Source organism: Balaenoptera musculus, chromosome 9, assembly GCF_009873245.2.
Source record: "Balaenoptera musculus isolate JJ_BM4_2016_0621 chromosome 9, mBalMus1.pri.v3, whole genome shotgun sequence".
In the NCBI taxonomy this organism is placed as follows: domain Eukaryota; kingdom Metazoa; phylum Chordata; class Mammalia; order Artiodactyla; family Balaenopteridae; genus Balaenoptera; species Balaenoptera musculus.
The window spans coordinates 87320386-87341590 of NC_045793.1; the positions used below are offsets into that span (position 1 = coordinate 87320386).

Here is a 21205-nt window from a genome sequence, read left to right on the forward strand (position 1 = left end):
ATAAGAAATGGCTGTTGTTTTAAACCACTATGTTTTGGGGCAGTTTGTTAGGAAGGAATTAATAAGTGATACACCTTTATAAAAATTTCTTGTAATAAGCTTGAGACAGTCAGGAAGCTATGAGAGTAATAGCTATAGCAAAAATAATGTTTTTAAGTGCCAACCCTTTTTTCTTCTGAAAACAAAGCAGATATTGTCCAACTAAACATAACCTGAATTAGATGCCAAATAGCTAAATCCTATAATAGGCACCACTTATGTTTACTGTAAAAGTTATGCAGATATTCCTTTCAGCACCATCCATTGTTAAGATTTCTGGGTCTTTCAAATGTTTCAGGGTATGGTTGTTGTGATAAACGTTAATATTTATCAAAAGGGATGTTTCAATCCAGCTGTATTTAACAAAGTCTAGATCATCTAAGACTTACTCCTGGCTTAGGTATCTTCTCGAATTCCTTTATTATGAGGCTTTTCTCTTCCATTAAGCTGCAAAACAAAAACAAAAACAAAAACAACTTTGACAAAGTACAAAAAAGTAAACTATTTCCACAGTAATAACTTTCTATTTTCTCTTCTCAGAATGCACTCCCAGGTGTGTTTGGCAGACCTGGTGTCCATCCTTTGTGATGGCTTCACTGAGTCCCACAGACCCATTTAGGGGCTCCCTCCCCAGTCCTCCCTCAACACTGTACACACACCCATCAAAGCACTTCTCTCATATTGTAACTGCTTGGGAGCACGAACTGCCCCCCAGACTCAAGTTCCTTCAGGCGGGCTCTGGACTTTTTCTTTTATTTGCAATAAACTAGTACCTGCCTGGATTACTGCTACAGCCTCTACTGCTTTCATCATATTATCAGATCCCACTAGCTAGTAGGTCTAAAGATGCATGCATACCAGGTTTATTTTTATGAAATTGTATTTGCAATAAAGAAAATTAACATTTGTGTAATAAGTATGCACCACATGGAATTTAATATAGGTTAGTTGTGTGGCCCACAGGCTGAAGTTGAATTTTTTCAGAGTTTTGAACACTTACACCTTTCGTTTTAGAACTTGCATATAAATTGCTGTTTTACTTCCAAGCTGTTGATCCTACACCTCAGCCGTGTTGCCACCAGGGGGTGGTAGTGTGCTGCCATCTCTGGATTGAAAAGACCACCTGAGTGTCCCAGAGTTTCAAAATGGTGATGTGAAACTCTCCCACAAGATAAGACTTAACAGTCATTTCTTTAAATATAAAATGATATTTTCTTAAACAAACATAAAATGGATAATTCTTTAGGACATTTTAAATTACACTTCTATCATATCATCCATTTTCTCTCTCTCTCTTTTTTTTTAATCTTTATTGGAGTGTAATTGCTTCACAATACTGTGTTAGTTACTGTTGTAGAACCAAGTGAATCAGCCATATGCATACATATATCCCCATATCCCCTCCCTCTTGAGCCTCCCTATCCCACCTCTCTAGGTCATCGCAAAGCACGGAGCTGATCTCCCTGTGCTATGCAGCTGCTTCCCACTAGCTAACTATTTTACATTCAGTAGTGTATATATGTCGATGCTACTCTCACTTCGCCCCAGCTTCCACCTCCCCCGCCCCGTGTCCTCAAGTCCATTCTCTATGTCTACATCTTTATTCCTGCCCTGCCACTAGGTTCATCAGTGCATCAGTGCCATTCTTTTTTTTTTTTTTAGATTCCATATATATGTGCTAGCATATGGTATTTGTTTTTCTCTTTCTGACTTACTTCACTCTGTATGACAGACTCTAGGTCCATCCACCTCACTACAAATAACTCAATTTTGTTTCTTTTTATGACTGAGTAATATTCCATTGTATATATGTGCCACATCTTCTTTATCCATTCACCTGTTGATGGACATTTAGGTTGGTTCCATGTCCTGGCTCTTGTAAATAGTGCTGCAGTGAACATTGTGGTACATGTCTCTCTTTGAATTATGATTTTTTCAGGGTATATGCCCAGGAGTGGGATTGTGGGGTCATATGGTAGTTCTATTTTTAGTTTTTTAAGGCACATCCATACTGTTCTCCATAGTGGCTGTATCAATTTACATTCCCACCAACAGTGCAGGAGGGTTCACTTTTCACCACACCCTTTCCAGCATTTATTGTTTCTAGATTTTTTGATAATGGCCATTGTGACCGGTGTGAGGTGATACCTCATTGTAGTTTTGAGTTGCATTTCTCTAATAATTAGTGATGTTGAGCAACTTTTCATGTGCCTCTTGGCCATCTGTATGTCTTCCTTGGTGAAATGTCTATTTAGGTGTTCTGCCCATTTTTTAATTGAATTATTTGTTTCGTTGATATTGAGCTCCATGAGCTGTTTGTATATTTTGGAGATTAATCCTTTGTCCATTGTTTCATTTGCAAATATTTTCTCCCATTCTGAGGGATGTCTTTTCGTCTTGTTTATGGTTTCCTTTGCTGTGCAAACAAAGAGTGTTTTTCCTATGTTTTCCTCTGAGAGTTTTATAGTGTCTGGTCTTACATTTAGGTCTTTAATCCATTTGGAGTTTATTTTTGTGTATGGTGTTAGGGAGTGTTCTAATTTCATTATTTTACATGTAGCTGTCCAGTTTTCCCAGCACCACTTATTGAAGAGGTTGTCTTTTCTCCATTGTATGTTCTTGTCTCCTTTGTCGTAAATTAGGTGACCATATGTGTGTGGGTTTACCTCTGGGCTTTCTATCCTGTACCGTTGATCTATATTTCTGTTTTTGTGTCAGGACCATACTGTCTTGATTACTGTAGCTTTGTTGTATAGTTTGAAGTCAGGAAGCCTGATTCCTCCAGCTCCATTTTTCTTTCTCAAGATTGCTTTGGCTATTCAGGGTCTTTTGTGTTTCCATACAAATTGTAAAATTTTTTGTTCTAATTCTGTGAAGAATGCCATTGGTAGTTTGATAGGGATTGCATTGGATCTGTAGATTGCTTTGGGTAGTATAGTCATTTTCACACTGTTGATTCTTCCAATCCAAGAACATAGTATATTTCTCCATCTCTGTGTCATCTTTGATTTCTTTCATCAGTGTTTTATAGTTTTCTGAGTACAAGGCTTTCACCTCCTTAGGTAGGTTTATTCCTAGGTATTTTATTCTTTTTGTTGCAGCGGTAAATGGGAGTGTTTCCTTAATTTCTCTTTCTGATTTTTCATTGTTAGTGTATAGGAATGCCAGAGATTTCTGTGCATTAATTTTGTATCCTGCAACCTTACCAAATTCATTGATTAGTTGTAGTAGTTTTCTGGTGGCATCTTTAGGATTTTCTGTGTATAGTATCATGTCATCTGCAAACAGTGAAAGTTTTACTTTTTCTTTTCCAATTTGTATTCCTTTTATTTCTTTTTCTTCTCTGATTGCCGTGGCTAGGACTTCCAAAACTATGTTGAATGAGAATGACGAGAGTGGACATCCTTGTCTTGTTCCTGATCTTAGTGGAAATGCTTTCAGTTTTTCACCATTGAGTATGATGTTTGCTGTGGGTTTGTCATATATGGCCTTTATTATGTTGAGGTAGGTTCCCTCTATGCCCCTTTTCTGGAGAGTTTTTATCATAAATGTGTGTTGAATTTTGTCAAAAGCTTTTTCTGCATCTATTGAGATGATCATATGGTTTTTATTCCTTTATTTGTTAATATGGTATATCACATTGATTGATTTGCATATATTGAAGAGTCCTTGAATCCCTGGGATAAATCCCACTTGATCATGATGTATGATCCTTTTAATATGTTGTTGGATTCTGTTTGCTAGTATTTTGTTCAGGATTTTTGCATCTGTGTTCATCAGTGATATTGGTCTATAATTTTCTTTTTTGTGATATCTTTTTCTGGTTTTGGTATCAGGGTGATGGTGGCTTCGTAAAACGAATTTGGGAGTTTTCCTCCCTCTGCAGTTTTTTGGAAGAGTTTCAGAAGGATTGGTGTTAGCTCTTCTCTAAATTCTTGACAGAATTTGCCTGTGAAGCCATCTGATTTTTTCTTTTTTGTTAAGAAACATTGACTTTTTTCCTTTAAAAGATGTATACTTTTATTTATAGAAATACATCATTCATAATCCCACCCCTCTCATACCACATTAGATCATTTTTATTTTCCTTGTATATTTTAATGAAATTATATTAAATATGTATATATGATTGTATCCATTTTTACCTAACGTGTAATTAAAATAGTTTCCCAAGTTGCAAAACGGACTTCATAATTAATAGTTTAATAGCTAGTTTCAAGGTTTTCTAGTGGGTGGATGTACCATAATAAAATAATCCTAAATATTGATATTATCTAACATATACTGAACCTACTATATGCCAGGTTCTTCACAAACATCATTTCTAAACTGCAGATCCTTTCTAAGTAGCTATTGTTACCTTCACTGTACAAGTGAAGAAACTGAGGAGTTAGGCACCTCTTCCAAAGTCACCGGTCAAGGCTGAACTGATTTTCAAACCCAGCTCTATGTGACTCCAGGGTGCTTTTCAGTATCAAGCTGCCTCTGGAATACATTGCTATTGAAATATTCCACTATTTTTTAGAAGTTAGATTGCTTTAGATTTTTTGCTTTTATAAATAATAATGTAATCAACATCTTTATGCATTGTCTGTTTTCTCCTTTTGGATTCTCGTTTTTGCGTGGCATTACCGGGATGAAAAAAAGTTATTGTACGTGTGCCTCTTGATATACATAAACCTGTAAACTTTCAAACTGACATTAAAATCTAAATCTGACATTTTCAGCTTTTCTGACTAAGGGGTGCTTCAGTGTCAGAGCTCCTCAGGATTCATTACTTTTCTACAGCAAGAGTCCGAACTGAAACCGCGTCATCAAAGGATTTTGGTTTTAAGGACTTGTGGGTGAAGAGGGGCTGCTGGAAGCCCTGTGTGCTGCCAGGTGCGAGAGGCATCGTCCACATCAGGAGTAGAACCAGCCTGAATGGGTGGAAGTTATAAGAAGGGAGATTTCTGAACCAATACAAGCGAAAGCCGTCTAAGAGTCAGGCTGCCCAAAGCTGGGCTGGGCTGCTGTGGGAGGCTGTGAGCCCCCATCGCTGGAGGTGCTGGAGCACAGACTGAGTGGCCACTGAGAGAGGACTCAGGTGATTCTTACAGTAGTCAGTGCTGAGGACCACTCTGTGGACGAACAGTTCTCAAACTCTGACACGAATCAGAATCACACAGGAAGTCTGTAAGCAATTCAAACGTCGCCTTGGGTGGGGAGGCCCGGACGGAAAGTGGAATCGTTAGTTTTAGGGTTGGATCTGCCTTGTAAACGTGTATCTCGGGTGTTTCTCTTTCAGTTATGAGGACTATATGCTGCAAAACCTGATCTAAGCTCGCTCTGTTCTTGGTTGGCACAGGGGGAGCAGGAAAGGTTTTTTTTTTTTTTTTTTTCTTTTTATGTTTAGAAGGTAAAATCTGCTCCAGCTGTGAGTTTTTCCTTACTACTAATCCTGATGAACTGTATGGCCCTCTGTCATATTCTAACTTTCTGGAATTCTAGAGACATCACTAAAATAATCCCTCTGTTCCTTTCTTACCAGATCTGTTTGTTTCTTGGTTCCAATTTTGCTGTTACTGTTGGACTAAGAACGGAAAATGACTGCTAAATCCCTGGGTGAGCACCAACAGGGAACCAGCTATGGCAGAGGAAATAGTTACTAAGGCCACGATCACACTGGGATAGCCCTGCACACGTGCAGCACGCGTGTCCCCCTCTCCACGTCCACACCCATGACAGACAGCACTGACCGACCACGGCCCTGTTTCCCCAGCTGACGGAGACTTGTCAGAATATATCAGATTTAGCATGAGAGACACAATTGATTTGCTGTCCAAATCTTAGGACTTAACTAGTAAGCAGAGAAGCCCCCAAAACTTAACAAAGTGAAGGCAAGCAAAACCTTGAAAAGAATACTAAAAAGTCTTTTCGGGGAAAGTTTTTGGAAAGATAATGACTTCTACTTTGTTTCTAAAATAGGTTCTCAACAGTATTTATTTAATCACTTCATTACTTATTTGTAATGTATTTACTTAATTTATTTAAGTAGGTTACATATTCTTTCCTGAACTGCATATTTATCAAGAGATCATCTATGAATATTAATCCAAAACCAGGAACTGTTGTAACAGATTTAATTATTAACCAATCGTATAATTATACTCACCATTAACATTTAATAGGAGTTTATATTATGTGAAAACATAAGAAAATCAACCAAATTATAGAGGAATATCTTTTCTCTAGCATATGTGAACAGTATATTGTTCTTAGTAGCTGCCAATGAGTCAGAAGTTCCTAAAGATGCTGGGGTGGAGGAGTGCTAGTTATTTGGGCTTCTGTTATTCAGGCTCTGAATAAAATGAGATTTTGTTGTGCTGATTTGAAAAATTTCATCTGAATATTTGGATGAATAGTTCTGTTTTGTTTTTTTTTCCCCTCCCTGGCTTAGTTTCTTTATTTTTATGTGGGGATGGAAATATCTACTTTTTTCCTGGGGAGGGAGTGTTGAGTGAATCTGTTTCCATACCATGTAATATTAAATATGTTAAGCCAATGAAGTATACCGCCTATAATTCTTTCCTGGTATTTCTTTTGGTATCACCATTATTTTTATGAAAATAAGTTTGTTAATTCTTGAGCTGCTAGTACTTGAGGATGCAAGGGAGTTTGCTTAAGCTACAGTATTACATGTTAACAAATCCAAAAAGAATACACACTAAACATTTCTGCAAATGTTAATTTTGAATGTCCTTGTTTACTGTAGGTCACTATGTACAGTCCCCCACCTCCAGCCCCATCCCAAGCAACTCAATGAACAATTTGCCTGTCTATACCTAAAAGGCAAGAGTTCTGGTCTTTTTTTTTCTTCTCCCCTTGGCAGGAATACTTGGAAATTTTAAACAATTTAAATATCAACTGACTTATGGTCCTCTTAACCTTTTGTGGAAATGTCAAGCATTCCTATTTTCAATACTAATGAACAGCCACCAATTATTTTAATTTCATTATTTTCTCAACTGAAAGAGTGCTTACAGAGCACAGAAATAGCTAGGCTTTCTTTTTACAGATCTCACTGGTGAGCCTGAAACAAGTTTAGACTGAAAGACAAAGAAGAACTCAGATTTCTTTCCCCCTGAATATAATTCTCCTGATTAAGCTAGTCTTCTTCATCCCCCAGTTGAAATAACAGGCCCCAAAGAGAGGATTCAAAACCAGGGTGGGCAAAGTCCTCCAAAGGTCACTCAAGTCATTTGCTTATCTCTTGGCAGGACTGAGTTACATTCACTCTGAGGGAACTCTACCTACTCTTAAAAATAGCCGGAGAAAGTTCTGTCACCTTAAATGGTAACAAATTCTAGGAGAGATGGTTTGGCTTTCTCTCCGGTACCCAGGCACAGCACATAGTACAAAACCTGGTTTGCAGTTGTTTTGAAATTCAATCTAAATAGTGTGATTTGCTGAACAAACTCTTTCACTGACTTGCTACTCACAGGAGGAATGTTAGAGGAGATTTTAGAAATAACATTTATCCCTTCTAGCAGTACATTTCTGCTTTAGTTCACTGAATGACATCCTCCAGATTTGAGTAAGTGAATGTGTCTTCCAAAAGGATATCACTTTCTTCCTTGATCCTAAGGAATAGTCTGGTAATAGGAGAATAGGGCTGACTATGTGGTCCCCATTCCTATATTAGAAGAATCAAGTGAAACAGATGTGACCCTCCATTCACATACGGCTTGTTTGGAAAGTGCTTGTGGGGTACTGGCCATGCAGACGTAGGATCTGATATCGCAGAAGGATAAGGGGCCACGACCAGGGCTGGAAAGGCAGAGAGTGTGTGCCAAGTCCTGGTTCTATGGGGTGTGTTCTTTGGTTGCAGCTCCTGATGGGTATGGCTTTCCTGACCCACGGAACCCACTACAGGGATCTCCTCTTCCTGAGAGCGTCTCCCTGTCACCTGAACTTTTTACTGCAAGTTGTGTAACCTTCTTTTTCAGGGACTGCCTGTTCTAGGGGATCAAGGAAAGAGCTAGGCTTGTAGTCCTCTTAACACTGCTCTCTCGTGCTCACTGTACCTAAAATCCCTTCTTCAGTTAGTCTAATTTTTCTCATTTCGTTTATGTGGAAACAGCTCTGCTTGTATCTGTCTTCAGCGAGCTTGAGAGAATCATGTACTTACCTATCCAACCTGTACTGATTATGGAACTCTCTTTCCTTCACTGCATTGCATTCATTTTGATACTTGAGAAGCTGTTCTCTCATTTTGGAGACCTCGGTGGTGAATGCCTGTGGAAAATTATCAGCCTGCTTCAGGTGAAACTCCTGCTGTTGTATTTGCTCAGTGAAATGTTTGGCATCCTGTAGCAGTTGGACCTCTGACTCTTGCATGCTGGGTCCCATAAAAACAGAGATTTGCATAATGAGAAGTGTACACCTTCAATACCTTTAGTAACTCCTGTGGGGAGGGTTCTAGTGAGGAGTGGAGGGGGTATGTCCACACTGCTGCCCCTGTTCCTTCCATGCCTGGGTTCACTTCAATTCAGTGGCATTTTTGTGCCAAGTCTTGCACTAGGTACTAGAGGCAAATGGAGCTCACAATCTAGCAGAGGGGAGCAGACGTGAATAGGCAGAGGGAATACCAGCTGACAAGTGCTACCACTAGTGTCTTGATCAAGATGGTGGGAGATGACAGACAAAGGCTTAGTTGGATGGGAATGTGATGTTTGCACTTGACTTTAAAGAATGATCATGACCTTCCAAGGGTGGGAAGAATAATAATGAAACGAGTGGGTCCTCCCTCCAGCTGCCCCAGCAACCCTGGCTTTCTCGAATTCTTGGACTCTCATGACCTGATTGAAGGAAAACCTTTTCTTCCTTAGTGATAAGAAAAGACAGTAAGTTTTCTAATGACACTTTGCTAGGAAACTAGGAAGAAAAATTCTCCTGTAAAATTATAGACTTAAATTAATTTACAGATTTCTGATCATAACATCAGTGCCTGGCTACAGCTGGACGTGAATGTCATGGCAGAGGGCGATTCCTACAACTTGTTATATTCTATGGCTTTGGCTTTATCTTGGGAAAAGGGTTAAGCATCTGGCTAGAGGCAGAACTGAATGAACATAGAAACTGGACTTAATGGAATCTCCAGTAATCTTCTAGAAATCATTCACCTATGCTGCATCATACGCTAACATCAGCTCCAGCCTTACCGGCAGACTTGATTTATCTTTCTCAGAAACCCAACTTCCTCACATTTGCCATCTCTTCTGTTCAGAAGCAAGACCCTGCCAGTTCCTGTTTTAAAGGCAGCTCTCTCTTTGTGTGTGTGTGTGCTCCCCATCAACTTTCCTCACCCGGGGGAAATCTTCAGGTTTCTGCTCATTTGCAGAGATGCCCAATAACTTAATCAAGCCTGTCTCAACTGAAGTTACCAGCTCCACCCATTTTCTCAGGCCTCAATATGTCATTTGCTCAATAGCAGAACATTTATTGGGACATCATATGTTCCAGGCGCTATGTTAGGTACCAAATAGCAACAACAGCTATAAAGATAATAGATGCAATTTCCGTTAATGAAAGCTGGAGTTATTTCTTACAGTTCAATTTCCTTGTATATACTTTGTAAATCTGAAGTTACCTGATGTCCTTAACATGAGTCTTCAACTATGGAATTGTAAGGTATTGGCTTGGGCAATAGTGCCCGTTTTCCCTCAGAAAGTAGGTGAACAAAGTGGTTAGGGTTCCAGCCAGAAGACAAGTGGTAACTTACACACATGGACTTGAAATATAGCATCAGCAGAAGAGAATTTAACAACTCTTATAATGTGGTTTCTGTGGAAGACTCATTCAATTTCAGTCCGGCATTTCCAGCCTGTATCTGTCCTGCTACGGCCCCAGCAGCAAGAGTAAAGAGTCTATACCTTCATGCCTCTCCCACCCACCAGGCAGTGGGGTGGGAGAGAGTGGTGGGTATTGGTTGTAATCACAAAGGAGGGAATTAAGGGGTCAGGAGGGGGTAAAATATGGTAGCAGAAGGGAAGTAATGGTTTTGCAACACAACCTGGAAGGAGAAAGAAAGAACGCCATAGCCTTGGTCCTGCATGGCTCTCTGACACTGGAGGTTGGTTAGGAACGGAGATGGAGCTGGGTACGTATGGGGTGGAGTCCAAGTGAAGGGAACATAGGGATGCAGTTCTGCTCTTCTCCTTCACTCCTCTCTCAGGCTCCCATCCTCAGAGTAGCCAAATGCATGGGCAAGAAAAGAAGTAGGAGTCATGGTTGGAGATTGGGGGAGAGGATGGCTGGGAAATCACAGGGTGGAGTTTCTATTCACTGTGTCTCTCCTTGGATTTTAATGAAGATGTCACACAAAGCTATGAGGCAGAAGGCGGGGAAAAGGAAGAAAGAGGCTTGCGAGTAGCGGCGGAACAGGATTTCCCCTTCTTTCTCACTCTCCTTCCCCCTTGATTCCCAGTGGCTGATGGCAGATGCTTAGGAAACCTTGTTGAATTATTCTGTTGAAGCCTAATCTTCTGACCTCTGCTGATTAGGACTGGGCTAAGGCAAGTAGCCAGGGATAGGAGGAACAGGTGAAAAGTAAAGACAGAAATCTCAGCAGATGTAGGCTGGGCTTGTCATAGAACCTACACCTCTGAGTGATGAAGAAAGGTGGGGAGGAGAGAATCTTACAGGAGCGTCCTGTAGCAGGTAATGTCAGTGCCTCACCAAAGTCCCCTTGGCACACTCTAGGGGTCACCTGTAGCTTCGATGGACAGTTATCATATATAGCAACAGCATCTGTATGCCTCTGCCTGAAAGATTTCTCTGGCCATTGGAACTTGCTTGACTTCTCACAGGGTAAGCTAGAAGTGCCAGGAGCTCACCTACCTAGAAGCAATCTTTGATCAACGAAGGATGGAAATTAGTGAACAAATATGCCAACGTCCTCACCCTTCAGTGGGAGAGCTCTGAGGCGTGTTCTACAGTCACGCAGAGAGTCCTCAGTGAGACTGAGGTCCAGTTGCCTGCAATGTTAACCTGAAGATTAACACATCCCCAGCTGGATAACTCCCTTCCCCATCTCACTTCCCCACTCTCTCACGATAATTTCTGGTATCACCTCTTAAAACGCTTGAACTCAAATCTTTGTCTCAGAGTCTGCTTTTGGGAAAATGAAAAATAAGACAGGTCCCACTACAAGTAAGAAGCAGAGATGTGAGTAAAGGTGTCTTCACATCGGTAAATAGCATACCTTATCACGGTATCATGCAGCAAGGTGTACTTGGCTTTTAACTCTGCCATCCTGGTTCCAGGAAGTTTCCCCAGAGCATGTAACTAGCAAAGAGAACACAGGAACACAAGACCACTATTAGCCATCATCCCCTTTATGCTTTAAGCAGAGATAAAATGGATATATGGCTGTACCATAAAATCTTTCAGTTAAACATTAGGAAACACATGAGGCAATAAGGCATATTAGAAAGATGGTAGGTGTTCAGAGAAAATGGTTCTAGTTCTATTCTGCTCTGAGTTCTTGGGCAAGTTCTTTTACCTCTGAGTTCTTTTACCTCTCTAGATGAAGACTGTGATTTCTTCATCTGTAAATCGAGGGAAGGAATTGAGTTAAATTCTTTCAATTCTAAAAAAACCATATTTCTAGGTTTAGCAAACAACCTACAGAGTATAGATTACTAGGATGGCTATTTGTAAGTTGAGAGAACTAATAATTATTGAGCATCTTTTATGAGCAACTGTTGTACATCACTTATTTTACTCCTGAAAATGTTTTGTGAACAGGAATTATCTCCATTTCAAACTAAAGTTTAGAAAGGTTAAGTAATTTGTTTAAAGTTATAGAACTAGTTAAAGACAGAATCAGGATTTAAGCCCAAGTGGTCCAGCTCCAAAAATCCATGATCATTCCTCTGTACCACGATGCCTCTGCCTCTGCTGTCAAAGAAACATGAAAATGTATCTGGTACACAAAGTGATTTTATTTATTCCTTTGTCATTTCTGGCAAAAGAACTTTTGATTTGCTCTCTGAGCTAGGTGATAAGTAGTTAACAGACATCATAACACAACATCGAACACTAAAGTGTTACCATAATGCAATGAGCATTTGCATTAGGTTGGACTTAACTGGACTGCTGGTGACGTGGTATCAAAAAATAGAACTAAAGATAAGATTTGGGTTTTTCAATGCCCTGTTGTTCTTAGCTCAAAATATTTCTCGAGTCCATCCACTTTCCTCTCCCTTCCCTCGATCCCGCTAGTCTCAGTCACACCATCTCTCAGCCGGACTACAGCAAAACTCCAAGTGCCCCCTCCGCATCTGTGTTTCCACTCAGGGTCCCTATCCATCTACTTTCCATGGAGATCTTTTTAAAAAATCAAACATGGTCTTGTTATGCTTGGTGCTCAAAACTTTTCAAGTGGAATAGAATTCAAGACCCTTGGTACAACCCTGCTTCCCTCCCAGTCCCTTTTCACAGCACCCTCCTCCAGCTCATGGTGCTCCAGCCACACTGGCCGCCTTTTGTTTCCATAAATGCATGAACCTCTTTCCTTCCTCAGGCCTCTGCACTGGCCATTCCTCATTCCCACCCTCCTTCACTCCAACTCTTTCTTCATACCTCAGCTAAAATATCCATAAAAAGGCCTTCTCTGAAGTCTGTATCTAAGACGGATACCCACATACACCGCACCCCCCAAACAACTCTGTACTTCATAACGTAACATATTACCAGCTGTAATAGTACATTTATTTATTATGATCAAAAGAATGTTATTCCTCAGCTAGTATAAAGCCCCATGAGGAAAGGGCCTGGGTTACCCTGTTCTTCACTGTATCCTCAGCCAGTAGAACCCCAGGCGCAGTGTAGGTGTTTGGCATATACGTGCTGAGTGAGCAAATGAATGAATGGAACCGAGAACATGCAAATGCCTGAGTCTACATAGTGGGGTTTCATGGTTTCTCTACCAAAATCAGGGTAGGAAAACATTGTTAAATGCACTATGCAACCATCTCTTTGTGAAAGTATCCGGGATCTTTCACGAGGGCCCTACAAGCTGGTGCCAGGCCTGGGTTCCAGTCCCCACAACCCTCTTTCTTATGTATGAGTGAAATATGGGGAACAGGATTTTTAAAACCTTTGAGGAGGTTCCACTTCTCACTATATAATTTATGTGTAACTTCTTTTTTTAAATTAAATTAAATTTAATTTAATTTAATTTTTTTTTTTTTTTTTGGCTGTGTTGGGTCTTTGTTGTGCGCGGGCTTTCTCTAGTTGCGGCGAGCGGGGGCTACTCTTCTTTGCAGTGCACGGGCTTCTCATTGCGGTGGCTTCTCTCGTTGCGGAGCACGGGCTCTAGGTGCGTGGGCTTCAGTAGTTGTGGCGCACGGGCTTAGTTGCTCCGCGGCATGTGGGATCTTCCCGGACCAGGGCTCGAACCCGTGTCCCCTGCATTGGCAGGCGGATTCTTAACCACTGCGCCACCAGGGAACCCCCAGGGAACACCCCATGTGTAACTTCTTAAGTGTTGAGTTGCTGTTGGTGGGTTGACCTAGATTTTATAGATATTTAATTAAACACATTTATTTTGGTTCTGCAGTTTTCTTTCTGTATTTTTGAGCCAATACATAATTTATTTTGTATCACAAATATTGTCATTGGCTCCTAAAAAGGGTGTAGGACATAGGCACTGTAGGTTTAAAGTCTAACTGTTTAAAAAAGAAAAATTCTTTGCATATGGGCACTCTTAAAGGAGAAAAGTAACTGGGAAAAGGTTATGTGTGTGAGTGTGGGCTTATATGAGTATGTGTGTACTACGAAGGCCACATGGGAGCCAGCCTTGTAACTAGCCAACAAACTAGCCTAGTAAGATAGCCACTGGAGGTAAGCCATTGGGTAAGGTAATTATGGAATCACATGTTTAGAAACACATGTAGTATTTTGTTTTACGGCTGAAGAGACCATTACCTTCCACCAACTGCCCTGCACAATGGAAACAAGTGAATTGACATAGGGCCTCCCTACAGTAGCCCACAGTTCAAGGAGAGAGACACAAAAGAGATCACAGAATGCTTAAAACTACACTCAGTAGTTTTATTATTCATAAAAAGGTATATTTGGTATTTTGCAATTATTTTCTTTATATTGTAAGTTAAAGCAAATAAGTAAAATTATAAATTATAGACCCCTTCCAGGGGGTGGAACTTCCAGAATGGTAGTGTGAAGAGCTCGATGAATCCTCTCTCTCAAAGAAACATTGATTAAACTGGTCAAAATTATCTAAGACAACCATTTACGGGCTCTGGAAATTGACCTAAGGGTGTGCAAGAAATTGAGAGGCATTTATTTAACAAAATCTACTGAAACTCAGTAAGAAGAGTGGGAGACTATGGCATTTGCACCATGAGCTGCATCCATCACCCTTAGCTCCCAGTTGTGTAAGAACTATTCTGGGCGGCCAATGAAGAGCCCACTGCCCCCAACTTCCTATTCCTGAAGATGCATTCAGGCGGGTGGGGCAGCCCCAGAAAACTGCTGCACTCCACCTCCCCTCCTGCCCAGCTCCGTTTGTGAAAGAGCTTCACCGGGGGGCAGCTGCAGCCGTTCAGTAGTGCCCACTCCCCACTCCCCAAGCTCCTGCTTTCCAAGGAGACTCTGGGCAGGCGTGGCAACCTAGGAAGATCAGAGTCCCCTAGCACCCCAGCTCCTGCAGATCACCTCCTGCCTGAGAATGCTCACTTTATTTGGAACAGTGTAGACTATTCATGCCCCAGAGCATTGTCAAAAACAATAGCTATCACAAGAATGAACAGTAAGAAGAGGATCATAGCTTAGTGATACTGGTGGAGGCAGATGAGCAGAAGTTTAATGGAGAAATCGTGGCCAGAGACAGTCAAAGAGGGCCCTGCTAATATCACAATCAGTACTGGTGGTCCAGAAGGCTGTGGATAAAGCTCAAGGCTGAGACCTCTCAGGAGTGACCAGAGAGGGTACTTCCAAGCTATCAGTCGCTGAGCTAAAGGTGGGGCAGATATGTAAACGCCCTGAACCTTGAAAGTGGTCCCCAAGCCACATACAGACTCAATGGAAAAGGATGAAATCTTTACTGGCTCGGGAGGCTTAAATACAATCTCTGACTAATCAATGACTGACCAAGCTATGGAGCACTGCCCCCAAGAAGCCAAACTTAATAAAAACAAGGAAAGATTACACAGAGACAACAGAGGCTGCACATACGGAGGATACACTTCAGAATTATTCCAGCCAAGTCACTAAACAAATAAACGTTTGAACAACAATAACAAAGACAAAACAGCAACAAGAAGAAGCCTGGAGAGAATCAGAATCCGAAGTTGCTCCAATGTTACCCAAGATGTCCAATTTTCAACAAAAAATCATGAGACATGCAAGGAAAAAAGGTTGGAAACTGCTCTGGGCGTGTAGACATTGGACTTAACAAAGACTCCAAAGCAGCTATTATAAATATGTTGAAAGAATGAAAGGAAACCACATTTAAAGAATTAGAAGTGATTATGATGCACTTCATCAAATAGAGACTATCAATAAAGTACTGATCTCGGATAAGAACTAAGATTTTTAAAATGATGTCTTTTGGGTAGTAAGAATGTATGGTTTTTATATTTTTATTTTTGCTTATCTGTATTTCCTAATTTTCTCCAATGCATACATAGTACTTTTAATAATACAAGGCTGTTAAAATATGCTTGAAAACTATTGCTGTAAGCAGTAGGAATTCAGAGCAGAATTTCAAACTGGAGAGTACTGCGATCAGATCCTAGTGGCAGATACAGCCAAATTCTAACTCAGACTTGTTGAAAACTCAGCTGTATTTTCCCTAACTTGGGTCTCATCTGAAACAGCAGTAGTTCCAAGCCTGATGGCAGGTGGGCCAAGGATGCCTGTTGGCAGGTTTTATGACCATAGAAAAAGCAGGAAGGTGGAGAGATTTCCTTTCCTATTTGCTATTTCCATCACTCCACCAGCCAGATTGCCTTTGGTACCCCAGAATCTGGAAGAAAGCTGACAGGGCAAAACATCTTATATGCCTTTGTAGTTTTTATATAACTTGGAAAAGGTTAAGTCATAGATGTTCAGAAAGAGGATTGATAAGCTATCTTTATTTGGTCTACTCTACTGAAAACAATCTCTTAAAAAGAAAAAGATTCAATTCTAGTAGATGAAATGCTTTGCTCATAAACATAAACGTGGAAAAGATAGTTGCATTTTCACACTGCATGATACAACCGGGTACAGAAACCAAGTTTGTCATGTTTTAAAAATGCAGAATCTAAGAAATAGAGCATAAAGCCCGAGCTTAAGTTGTCAAAGAGTATATACAACAAAAGGTTAGATATAATGTTATAAGTTCATAAATATGATTTCACAATAGATACTTGTATTACTGAATTGCCTTGTTCGTAATTGAGAATGGAAGGAAACATTTACTCTAGAGCTAAAAGTTAAACAAGAGTTCATGATTCATAGATGACATGTAATAATATGGAAAAAATTTAGAAAATTGAAATTTTAGGACATTCCAAGGAAAGTAATAGCTCAGTAAGAGCTTTTACCAAGTGAACTTATCTGGAAGGGGGTCAGCATGAGGAAACAATTAGGTGTTTGTGTGGGTGTTTTCAGGGCAACCAAGGTGACCATTGTTATTACCTACTCTATTCCTGTTGCCTCTTTGACATTACCTACTGGTGGTCTCATCCTGAGAAATAGCTGCCATGCTGTGGGAGGTAGACAAATCCTTACCATCCTTATCTCCCTCTCACCCTCTCCCTTTCACTGCTAGAAATAAACCACATAGCCATTTGACGTCGCTCAAATGCAATTGAACTCTCAACAATGATTCATCACTCTTTTTGTTTGACTTTTCCCCTTAGTTGTTATATCAAGTTTTAGCTTTTCTGTACACCTAACTCATTCACCAAACAAAATTAGGCCACCTAAACTCATCAACGAATCCATTTATCTTACACGTACACCCACCCTTAACTTCTTTCCCCAAATCTCAAAAATGAAATCTTCCTTTCCTCCTGTCAAGTCCAACCCATCCACCTGTGCTCTCAAACATATACTCTCCTACTTCTTCCCAGGCATCAGTTATACCTTCTCTCCTTTATGACCTCTACTTGTCCTACTTTGCTGGCTCAACACATAGAAGTCAAGTACGTTACAGGTGGACTTTGGTTTGAATTCCAGCTCTGCTACTTTTTAACTCTGTAATTAGGAGTAATATTTAATCAATCTGTACCTCAGGTTTCTTCAGTTATAAAAGAGAGACAAAAATAGCCCCCATTACATAAGACTCTAGTGAAGACCAAATGAATCAATATATGTAAGGTATTGAGTATAGTATCTAGTACACAAATAAGGGCTTAATCAATGTTAGTTATTATTATTATCATTAACATTATCCTCAACCTGTAAATTTGCTCAAGTCTATCTCATTAAAAACAAACAAACCAAACAAAACACCCCTTGGACGCTATGCTCCCATGTAATTACCCCTTTCTTTCTCTCCTTCTCTTTCATTTCAGTTTTTCTCAAAAGAGTTGTCTCTGCCCTTTATCTCCACTCCCTTACCTTCCAGTCACTCACCAATCCATAGTGACCAGGCTCCCACTCCATCACCAGACTGGTAAACTGACAAATGACTTCCTCATTTCTCTGGCTGATTTTGATATTTTTCTCATGATCACCGTTTTTCAATAATTTGTTTAGGATATGTCCTGGTGTGGTTTTCTTTGGCTTGAGATTTGTTCAAAGTTTTCAATCTGTGGGTGTATAGTTTTCATCAAATTTGGAAAAATTTCAAGTGTTATTTCTTCAAATATTTTTTTCTGTCCCCTTCTCTACTTCTTCTGTGACTCTAATTAATCATTTGTTTGGCCACTTGATGTCCACAGATCACTGATGTTCTGTTCATTTTTATCTTCCAGTCTTTTTTCTTTGTTTCATTTTGGATAGTTTCTCTTGCTGTATCTTAAAGCTCACTAATCTCTTTATCTTTAGTGTCTAATCTGCTCTTAATCTCATACGGTGAACTTTTCATCTCAAATGTTGTATTATTCATCTTTAGAAGTTTGATTTGGGTCTTTTTATAACTTCCACTTCTCTCATTACGCTCATGTTTTCCTCTACCTTTCCCCCTACATTCAAAATATATATAATAGCTGTTTTAATGTCCTCGTCTACTAGTTCTGTTTTTGTGTCTACTCCATTGATTGATTCTTCTCATTCTAGGTCATATTTTCCTGCTTCTTTGCATGCCTACTAATTTTTTTTTTTTTTAATTTATTTATTTATGGCTGTGTTGGGTCTTCGTTTCTGTGGGAGGGCTTTCTCTAGTTGTGGCAAGCGGGGGCCACTCTTCATCGCGGTGCGCGCGCCTCTCATTATCGCGGCCTCTCTTGTTGCGGAGCACAGGCTCCAGACGCGCAGGCTCAGTAATTGTGGCTCATGGGCCCAGCCGCTCCGCGGCATGTGGGATCTTCCCAGACCAGGGCTCGAACCCGTGTCCCCTGCATTGGCAGGCAGATTCTCAACCACTGCGCCACCAGGGAAGCCCATGCCTACTAATTTTTGATTGGATGCCAGACACTGTGATTTTTACACTATTGTGAAATGGATTTTTCTTTCTTTTTTGGGGAGGAGTATTCCTTTAAATACTTGGGGGCTTTGAGAGTCACAGTTAAGTTTCTTGGAAACAGTTTGATCCTTTCAAGCCTTGCTTTTAAACTTTGTTAAGGAAGTCCAGAATAATCCTTTTTCTGGGCTAATTTGGTCCCACTACTGAGTCAGTACCCTTCTACTGTGTCAACAGGTCTTTTTAACCTCCTAACATGAACTATTCTTGGCTCTGCATGAACTCCAAGTATTGTTCCATTCCCTCCTCTCTGGGAGTTCTTTGCCAGCCTCAGTAGTGTTCTCACATGCATGCACTGGTCAGTATCCCTTGGCAGATTTCTGGAGCTCTCTCTCTCTCTCTTTGAAACTCTTCCATTGCCTCACCTGTATATTTTAGCCAACTTGGCCTCCCTGAACCCCAAACTCTGTCTCCTCAAATCAGCAAGACCACCTGGCTCTGTTTTGAATCCCCTCCCTATGCTGTCATTTGGAAACACTCTCTAAGTAGTAAAATGGGGCAATTGTAGTTCTCAACTCTTTTATTTGCCAATTCCTAGGGATCACTGTCCGGTGCTGTTGTCCAAAGTCTGAAAACCATTGTTTCACCTGATTTGGTCCATTTTTTAGTTGTTTCAGGTAGGAGAGTAAATCTAGTTTATGTTATTCCATCTTGATTAAAAGTGGAGCCCCAGTGACCTCTTAATTATTAAATTCAAACATTTCTCTGTCCTTATCATACTTGATAATTTTATGACATTTATTGCTATTGACTTATTACAGTTCATTGTCCCTTGAACTCTCTCCTCCTCTGGTTCCTGTGACATAGGGTCTCAGGGTTCTCTCCTTACTCTTCTGTTTTCTTCTCTGGTCCTCCTTTAAAAGTTGGTGTTGCCCATGATTTTGTCATTACCTTTTTTCTTTTTTTAAAATTATTCACTGTCTCTTGTCTGAACTACCTCCTACTCACAGTCTGAACCTACCTACATGCTGATGATTCCTGAACAGAGGGGCCTGCAGGCTACTGTTATTGGACAAGCTAGGACTTTATTTGGGCAAGGGCCATTCAAGACTATGGGAATTAGGGTTAGAGAACAATAAACATCTTCATCTAACACCTGGGACGCATGAAATGGTTTATGTAAATGATACAATATCAATGTTCATGTATTGTGACCATTTTTTTGGAGAGAAATTTGATATTATGGGGCATTTCATCCATAGATTCTGTTGAATTAGATATTGTCAGATAGTTTCTTAGAATAAACAGAATCTATATAGTGCTATACACAAGTCTTCATCACTTCTTATTGAGAATGTGGCAGTAGATAACTAAGCACTTTCCTTACTTCAAGTTGTGTCCCCTTAAATCTGTCCTTCATGCTGCCAACAGAGTGCTTTATCTAAAACACAATTTTCGCCTTGCTTAAAACCCTTCAGAGGATCCTATCACCTTCAGGATTAAGTCTTGGTCCCTTTACATGGTTTACAAGGGCCTTCATTATCTGGCAGTTGCCACCCTCTCCAAACCTGTCTCCTCTCTTTCTAAACCTATTGTGACCATTTCAGTTCTAGACCACGTGCTGTGGTAGGCACATGGGGGAATGATTCCCCCACCCGTAGATGTCCACGTTCTAATCCCTATCGTGTGTAGATTTGTTACTTTATATGGCAAAAGGGACTTTGCGGATATGGGCTTTAAGATGAGGAGATTATTGTGGATTATCTGGCTGGGTGCAGTCTAATCACGTGAGTCCTTTAAAGCAGAGAATCTTTCTTAGCCGAGTTAGAGATATGAAATGGAAGAAGACGGAAAGTTTGGAAGCGTGAGAAGGACTTGACCTGCCAGAGGAAGGGGGTCTCAAGACAAGAAATAAGGGCAGCCTCTAGAAGCTGGAACAGGAGAAGAACGAGATGCTCCTCTAAAGCCCCCAGAAAAGAATGCAGTCCTGTCAACACCTTGATTTTAGCCCACTGAGACTCATATTGGACGTCTCACCTACAGAATTATAACATAAAAAATTTGTGTTTAAGCCACCAAGTTTGCAGTAATTTGCTATGAGAGCAATAGAAAACTAACACAGTTCCATACCATGTCTTTGCATGTTATATTGCCCTAGCTTCAATTTCTCTCTCCTGTCCACTTGGAGAATTCTTATTCTTCCTTAAAACATCTCAGTGGTCAGCATCTGTGGCTGCCTGACATCTCCAGGCAGAATTAATTCTTTCTCTCTATTGCTTCTGTATTTTTAGATGTACCTGTTACTGTACCCATTGTACACTATTATCTCTATTATCATATTACACTAATATGTCTCCTCCATTGGGCTGTGTAGTTCTTGGTGATAGGAATTCTACTGTATTCATCTCTGAGTCCCAGCACGTAGCTTGGTATCTTATAAGTACTCGGCATTGTTCCTTAAACTGTGTTGACTTAAGCTTATCTTAAAACCAGTAGTGTAGCTGGAAGAACTCTTGTTCATTCACTCACCTCCATTCCAACTGA

At 40.3% G+C, this 21205-nt stretch overlaps 1 protein-coding gene across 1 annotated transcript in view; it reads right to left on the reverse strand.

Annotated features, from left to right (window-relative positions):
• The window catches only part of CCDC146 (coiled-coil domain containing 146), a 138554-nt gene that overhangs the window by 38262 nt on the left and 79087 nt on the right, over positions 1-21205 (reverse strand). The window contains exons 3-5 of the mRNA XM_036864252.1: positions 11285-11367; positions 8210-8419; positions 429-486 (exon numbers count right to left, since the gene is read on the reverse strand). Of these exons, the coding sequence (XP_036720147.1) occupies positions 429-486; positions 8210-8419; positions 11285-11367 (351 nt within the window). The remainder of the gene's footprint in view (positions 1-428; positions 487-8209; positions 8420-11284; positions 11368-21205) is intronic.